This window comes from Etheostoma spectabile, chromosome 7, assembly GCF_008692095.1.
Source record: "Etheostoma spectabile isolate EspeVRDwgs_2016 chromosome 7, UIUC_Espe_1.0, whole genome shotgun sequence".
In the NCBI taxonomy this organism is placed as follows: Eukaryota; Metazoa; Chordata; class Actinopteri; order Perciformes; family Percidae; genus Etheostoma; species Etheostoma spectabile.
This window is the reverse complement of record NC_045739.1, coordinates 18,141,858-18,150,121: the sequence shown is the minus strand read 5'-3', so window position 1 is coordinate 18,150,121 and position 8,264 is coordinate 18,141,858. Positions and strand designations below refer to the sequence as shown.

General features: G+C 40.2%; 2 protein-coding genes across 3 annotated transcripts in view; both read left to right on the top strand.

The window, feature by feature from the left end:
• Nucleotides 1–636: 636 nt before the first annotated feature.
• LOC116693098 (succinate dehydrogenase [ubiquinone] iron-sulfur subunit, mitochondrial) lies at nt 637–4,440 on the top strand. Of its 2 annotated transcripts, none has more exons than XM_032521803.1 (8): nt 637–877; nt 1,827–1,960; nt 2,055–2,140; nt 2,296–2,432; nt 2,624–2,740; nt 3,165–3,266; nt 3,797–3,919; nt 4,012–4,440. In XM_032521803.1, exons 1-8 carry the CDS (start codon nt 812–814, stop codon nt 4,090–4,092), a joined length of 846 nt encoding a protein of 281 aa, XP_032377694.1. In that variant the 5' UTR covers nt 637–811; the 3' UTR covers nt 4,093–4,440. The 2 variants fall into 2 exon arrangements, with proteins under 2 accessions (XP_032377694.1, XP_032377695.1); XM_032521804.1 differs by having other exon boundaries at nt 711–874.
• A 754-nt stretch (nt 4,441–5,194) lies between these two features.
• Nucleotides 5,195–8,264, top strand: part of atp13a2 (ATPase cation transporting 13A2) — a 20,971-nt gene continuing 17,901 nt past the window's right edge. The window contains exon 1 of the mRNA XM_032521796.1: nt 5,195–5,454. Within this exon, the coding sequence (XP_032377687.1) occupies nt 5,433–5,454 (22 nt within the window). The 5' untranslated portion in view covers nt 5,195–5,432. The remainder of the gene's footprint in view (nt 5,455–8,264) is intronic.

Genomic DNA, 8,264 nt, shown 5'->3' with positions numbered 1-8,264 from the left:
AACCATTAATGGCATGTTGCATATAAAAATGGATAGGTCAAGGAAATATTTAGTAATGCGTGCTAAGTATAACACCAGATCTAAAGTACTTGATTAAAATTACACATTGAGACAAAGAAGGAATCAATGAGAAAAATACACAGTATTAAAAAATACGCCAATGTGGAATACATTCTATAAAGGGCAAACATATATGTGGGCTGTATTTAAATCAGTATAAGTTCACTATTATCAAATAAGAACGATTGGGAGTGAAGTCAATTTATAATTATCATCATAAACCTGTTATGTAGTGATTGCACCTGCATAGACGCATGTTTTCAGTTATGGATGCATATGTAACTGACCCTAGTTTACAGCAATGTTGGTTGTGAAAGAGGCTCTCACATATGGTGCCTTCAGGTGTTGTCGGATTTATGGAATATTCATGGCTGAAGTGTACACTTACGATCCAAGCATGTGTGAAGCATGGATTTTTATTTCGAAACTTGACCGGTGCCATATTTCCTTGTCATATACTGCCTACTGCCTACTATTCAGCTGCAGAACAGAATGACTGCGTGCCAGTTTGTGGTCTGAAGAAAGAGCTGGGTAGGTGCCATGGATGCATTATAAGAATGGTACGAGCTTGCAAAAGGCAACAACCGTGGCGCACTCCACGCCCCTTACGTCACTAGGATGCACGTAGAGAGAGAGGCTTACATATTGTAGGCTAGTTGAGAAGAGTGAGCTGTCTGGTTTGCTGTGTGGTTCAAACTCAAACCAAAGATATAGCTAACCCGGCTCTGCTCAAACTCAGCCAGTCAGAAACATGTCGGTGGTTGGTGGCGCCTTCAGTCGAAATGTTTTGGTTATTAGGAATTCTGGCTTGATGGTGGTGAGTACACAATATTTTTATTCAGTGTAAGAAATAACAGCAGACATGTTTGGGCTTCTGTGTGTAAATGTGACATCATTTAAACCTATTCTAGTACTATCTGATTTACTGTAAAGTGTGAATAAATAAGTATTTACATTCAGCAAACTGCAGACCACGTTTTATTATCAATATAGCCTACTATAATAAGTGCTTATTACCTATTCATGCTTTAAAGGCTTATATAGAAGCTAGAAGCTTATTTATAGCTGTTATGCTGCATAAAGATGTCTTCTTTTCATAAACTATTTAAAGTATTATGCTGAAGTACATCTTTCTTTGTCCTGAAAGTCAGTAAGGTATCCGTCTGCAAAGTGATGTAACACTTTCATGTTAGTTCATTCAAGCTGCCACTAGAGGGAGACTCTATACCCTCTTATGCAAAAAGGAGGACACGCGACGTCTCAAAGATTGTTTTATTGTTGTTTTATACAACTCTTATTGTAGTTTTTACATGTTTACAATATCTCTATATGGGTTTTAAGGGCTTTTGATTTGGGTTGTTTTGATTTTATGGTACCTATGTTTTTAATTATTAAAGTTTGCCTCTCAATCATACTGTAAAGCACTAATTGTTAGTTCTTTATGTGCCATCTTTGTAGTTGTTAGCATGAGTTGATGTATTAGTACAAGTAGTATCCCTGGTTTTACAGGATAGAATTACCTTGTGCTTCCTATTTTAGCCTCAGTTGACGTAAACAGCAGCCAGGTCACATTTTGATGTGTTCCTTTGTACATAACTCATGCTCTTATAGCTCTTTAATTTACTCTAACCTAAAAGAAAGTGCTTTTTTTAGATGGGATAAACGAAGAAAATACCAATTATTATGCCAACGGTAGAATCTCCATTTGATGCCTCTCTGTGAGTCATATAATGTACTGCATCTCTTGTTTGTTATCTGTGATACAGATGGTACGGCATGCTCAGATTGCCGCTGCCCCGGCTCCTGAACCCAGGATCAAGAAGTTCCAGATTTACCGTTGGGACCCAGATTGCGCTGGGGATAAACCACGAATGCAGACATATGAAATCAATCTCAACACGTAAGTCATAACCAGATCCATGAGCAGTACATTGCTGAGCTGCATTTTTCTTCCATAAGTGTCATACTCTATTGACACGTTTCTGTCAATATAGCTGTGGTCCAATGGTACTGGATGCCTTACTTAAGATTAAGAATGAGATTGACCCCACTCTCACATTCAGACGCTCCTGCCGTGAGGGTAAGAAACAAAGTATAGATTCAGCATGCACATAATAATGTAAACAATTTTCACTCTGATAAAAACAAATCAAAACAAATTTGACATATGAACCTGTTTGTTTAAATGTACCTTTGTGCCAGATTTCAGTGACCCATTGTTTCGTATTCCTTTAGGTATCTGCGGCTCATGTGCTATGAACATTAATGGAGGCAACACACTGGCGTGCCTAAACAAAATTGACAGCAACACAAGCAAAGCAACCAAGATCTACCCGCTCCCGCACATGTATGTGGTGAAAGATCTGGTGCCTGTAAGTTCTACAAGTGTAGAAAGTTTATTTCCACAGCCATATTTGAAAGTCCTACAGCAGATGATCATGAACAGTGTGTGAAAGTGGCATGAATTTAAAAAGGAATATATATATATATATATATATATATATATGGTGCATTTATTGGTGGAGTGCCTGTTAATAGTTCTGTCTTATATGATTTCCACCAGGATATGAGCAACTTCTATGCACAGTACAAATCCATAGAGCCCTACCTGAAAAAGAAGGATGACACTCAAGAAGGGAAGGAGCAGTATTTCCAGTCGGTGGAGGACAGGCAAAAACTGGTAAATAAACCAATGCCTGGGGTGACCTCTAGCTCACCCACTAAGAGTATTTGCCCAAGTGAGTCTTGCAGCGGCCCGGGTTCGAATCTGACCTGCGGCCCTTTGCTGCGTGTCATCCCCATCTCTCTCCCCCTTTCCTGTCTATCCACTATAATAAAGGGAAAAGACCCTAAAAATAATCTTTAAATAAACCAACTCCTTACTGTAAGAAAAACAGACCTCCCACAAATGAAATAAGGCCTTCTGCGGCAGGCATATTCCCGCCACAGTGGTCATTCCATAACTGGGATTTTTGCCAGATTACACAGATTTGTCAACCTGTCTTGTGTCTGATGTACTGCAAGTGGAAATATTTAGCAGCATGACACATTTAATGATAGGCTCATGATTTGTCTGTGGAGTCACAGTCTTCTTAACCCAACAGGATGGCCTGTATGAGTGCATCCTGTGTGCTTGCTGCAGCACCAGCTGTCCCAGCTACTGGTGGAATGGAGACAAATACTTGGGACCTGCTGTTCTAATGCAGGTGCGTAATCAAATTTAGTTTTGAGATACATGTCCCCAGTAACTCAAAAATATATTATATGTGGTGACAGGAGTTAAAGTCCAGAGCCATACAAGGGGCCTTGTAAGCCTGCAATGCTCATAACAAACCAGAGAGAGAAAACGTTGGTATATCTTCACCCTAGTGAAGGAAAGGCACGAGAATGGTGTCAGAGAAAAGGCCATGTTGCTAATGTTTAATGAGACTATCTTCTGGTAGGTGGCTGTTTTGTACATCTCGCACTCAGGTGTACTTTATCTGCCTCAGATTTACTTAGGCTCACCTGTGCTTTCAGCACAATGCTGTCAACTAGTAGATTTTAATATGCTGATGTTCAGCATTTTTCCAGCTGAGGCTGTACTTTGAGGCCCGACAAGGTATCATGTCAGCTCATGTCATGGTCAGTACATGACATGGGTAATTTGGTCTCAAGCTCAAGCTTTAACAGTTGATTCAAAAAAATATCCACGATGGAGCAAACAAGAGATGACAACTATGTTATTATCACACAGGCTTACCGGTGGATGATCGACTCCCGTGATGAATTCACCGAGGAACGTTTGTCTAAACTTCAGGACCCCTTCTCTCTCTACCGCTGCCACACTATCATGAACTGCACTAAGACCTGTCCCAAGGTACTTTAAAACATTCTCACTCTGACTGTTGTAGAGTTAATATAATAATAATAGAGGTTAAGTTTTTCACTGTCTGAAACACTGCTCCACAGGGACTCAACCCAGGAAAGGCCATCGCAGAGATCAAGAAAATGATGGCGACTTACAAAGAGAAGAAAGCAGCAGCTTCGTGAACATATGAATATCCAGCTGGCTCAAGATCCACTAATAATACCTTAAACCACGTAAAGAGGCAGAGAAGAGCCAACAAGAAACACATCCATACATCAGCACATTTTTGTGGTTTCAATGAGTGTGTAAGTGCGATTTAATAAGGAGGAGAAAGGCAGGAGATTGTGAGAAAAGGGTGCTGGAAAGAACTAAGCAAAATACTTTTAGTGATGCAATATTGCACCACATTTCTGCCATTTGTCTGCAGCGTGAAAATACTAGGCTCTGTTGAATTTATCGTTGGTAGAAGCTTATTCCGACTGTACATATATTAAATGTGTGTTCATTAAAAGATGTGCTGGGCTCATTTTAGAAATTGAATGTTGAATGGTTTTGATCAGTAAAGAATTTTTTTTTGCAACTTTGCAGCTTACATTGCAATGAACAATATTGAAGAATCTAATGGGACATTTTAATTTCCAAAAAGGCACCTTTCACAACACATTTTGACTTGGTAAAACAAGTGGAATCCGTAAGGTTAATGATGGCTGCATTTCATTTATGAGCCAGTTCCAGGGCTCTGGTATTGTCCAAAATCACTCACTGACATGGCTAACTGGGACACTTTATAGACTTAAGTAATCATTTATGTTAAATAAACAGGGGCTTTTCCTGCTTCAACAAGTCAACATTTATCACAGGGTCTATTGTGATGTGGTCACTATTTGTATTTGTTGGTTTGCAGATAATCTACTGACCAGCTGCATATAAACAGGTACTCTAGAGGCTAATATTTCAGTTTATAAATCATATCTTTCTCTCCTTTAAAAAATGCAATGCAATAGGAGAATAAACACCAACCAAAGGGTTATACAAACTCACAACCATAAATGTGTCTAAAGAATGGCTTATAATAAAGCTACAAAACATTAATGAATGGTTTAAAGCCTAAGTCAGCACTTTACAAATGATGACCTACAAATAAAAAACAGTTTTGGTTTCTGTTAAGTTTCATACTCCTAAATGTGTAGGAGATTGGCCAAAGCATTCATATAAAACTACTAATCATGACAAAATAAAACTAAGAAATCGCATATACATGGAGGAGCTGAGCAGAAATACGGTTCCTCAGTAAACGTTACCGTAACTGTTGTAGCAGGTTGGCATTACGGCGTATTGGCTCGCTTGTGACTATTTTGGACAACGCGACTTCCCGTAGAAGGGTAAAGTTTGCAGCTGGAAGATCATGGGATAGATAGCTAGCTAGTTCATTTCTTTATGGTTCTTGTCTGGTTAGAAGACAGTCTGTCATCTAGGTTCATGATGGTGTGAAAGGTAATGTGGAGGCTGTCATCGTGAGCGGATGATGGATAACGTTAGACGTGGTAAGTGTGTTTGAATGCTGTTAACCAACCCTCAGTTGGTTCAGTCAGACTGAAGCTACACAGATGTTTGCTAACCGTTAGTCTTGTTTTGCCAGACCCTCGCGCGCTACCGTTAACTGTAAGCTAAAACCAAAAAAGAACGGTTATTTGTCAACAGCTGGCTAGCTACCAGCGGTAGCCATGGACACTAACGTTACTCAAGTTATTGTTGACAGGGTTAGCTAGCTAGTTAACTTGGGTAAATAATACTAATACATTTTATTAAAAGCGCCTTTCATGACACCAAAGGTCACTTTACAAACAAACATCATAGTTAAAAAGTATAGTCATCTCATAAAAAAAATAAAAATAAAAGGTCAGTTAGTCCATAAGCCATCTTTGCAAGATATGTTTTTAGTCTATATTTAAAAGCATGGACATTTAAAGAAATGGACAAGACTAGAAATGGACAAACAGACCCCGTTGTTCTGGACCATAGACAGTTAAAGTGGATCAACAGATCCCGTTGGTCTGTCCCATAGACAGTTAAAGTGGATCAACAGACCCGTTGTTCTGGACCATAGACAGTTAAAGTGGATCAACAGACCCCGTTGTTCTGGACCATAGACAGTTAAAGTGGATCAACAGATCCCGTGTTCTGGCCATAGACGTTAAATGGATCACAGATCCCGTTGTTCTGGACCATAGACAGTTAAAGTGGATCAACAGACCCCGTTGTTCTGGACCATAGACAGTTAAGGATCAACAGACCCCGTTGTTCTAGACCATAGACAGTTAAGTGGATCAACAGACCCCGTTGTTCTGGACCATAGACAGTTAAAGTGATCAACAGACCCGTTGTCTGGACCATAGACAGTTAAAGTGGATCAACAGACCCCGTTGTTCTGGACCATAGACAGTTAGTGGATCAACAGATCCCGTTGTTCTGGACCATAGACAGTTAAAGTGGATCAACAGACCCCGTTGTTCTGGACCATAGACAGTTAAAGTGGATCAACAGACCCCGTTGTTCTGGACCATAGACAGTTAAAGTGGATCAACAGACCCCGTTGTTCTGGACCATAGACAGTTAAAGTGGATCAACAGATCCCGTTGTTCTGGACCATAGACAGTTAAAGTGGATCAACAGACCCCGTTGTTCTGGACCATAGACAGTTAAAGTGGATCAACAGACCCCGTTGTTCTGGACCATAGACAGTTAAAGTGGATCAACAGACCCCGTTGTTCTGGACCATAGACAGTAGTGATCAACAGACCCCGTTGTTCTGGACCATAGACAGTTAAAGTGGATCACACACCCTTGTCTGGACCTAGACAGTTAAGTGATCAACGGACCCGTTGTTCTGGACCATAGACAGTTAAAGTGGATCAACAGATCCCGTTGTTCTGGACCATAGACAGTTAAAGTGGATCAACAGACCCCGTTGTTCTGGACCATAGACAGTTAAAGTGGATCAACAGATCCCGTTGTTCTGGACCATAGACAGTTAAAGTGGATCAACAGACCCCGTTGTTCTGGACCATAGACAGTTAAAGTGGATCAACAGATCCCGTTGTTCTGGACCATAGACAGTTAAAGTGGATCAACAGATCCCGTTGTTCTGGACCATAGACAGTTAAAGTGATCACAGACCCGTTGTTCTGGACCATAGACAGTTAAGTGGATCAACAGACCCGTTGTTCTGGACCATAGACAGTTAAAGTGGATCAACAGATCCGTTGTTTGGACCATAGACAGTTAAAGTGGATCAACAGATCCCGTTGTTCTGGACCATAGACAGTTAAAGTGGATCAACAGATCCCGTTGTTCTGACCATAGACAGTTAAAGTGGATCAACAGACCCGTTGTTCTGGACCATAGACAGTTAAAGTGGATCAACAGACCCCGTTGTTCTGGACCATAGACAGTTAAAGTGGCAACAACCCGTTGTTCTGGACCATAGACAGTTAAAGTGGATCAACAGACCCCGTTGTTCTGGACCATAGACAGTTAAAGTGGATCAACAGACCCCTTGTTCTGGACCATAGACAGTTAAAGTGGATCAAAGATCCCGTTGTTCTGGACCTAGACTTAAGTGACAACGACCCCGTTGTTCTGGACCATAGACAGTTAAAGTGGATCAACAGATCCCTGTTTGGACCATAGACAGTTAAAGTGGATCAACAGACCCCGTTGTTCTGGACCATAGACAGTTAAAGTGGATTAACAGATCCCGTTGTTCTGGACCATAGACAGTTAAAGTGGATCAACAGATCCCGTTGTTCTGGACCATAGACAGTTAAAGTGGATCAACAGACCCCGTTGTTCTGGACCATAGACAGTTAAAGTGGATCAACAGACCCCGTTGTTCTGGACAGAGACCAGTGAAGGAAAATAGAAGCACTTTTCCGGTGATGGCTAGGCGTTACTTTTTTTTTCCTTTATTGCAAAAATAGGAAACAGAACACAAGAGACATACAAAAATATACAAAATAACATATAAACACACATGAGGTAAACACAATACAATACAATACAATACAATACAATTAGGCCAGGGGAAGCTTAAAGGCCATTACAAAGACAAGGACGACCATATGGTGACAGTTTTAACTGCCTTCTTGTTGTTGGAGCCCAAAATCAGATTTATGTAAAGTACAACTTCATGGAGATAAAGTTTAAAATTAGGTTTTTTAGTGCTGAATTTACATTTATGAATGTGAAACTTTGCCAAAAGAATTAGTACATGTACTTTCTTTACTTTGAATTCTATAAAAGCAAAATACAACATTCTCCTACAATAAGGCAAAGTCTTTATAGATATGGTCAA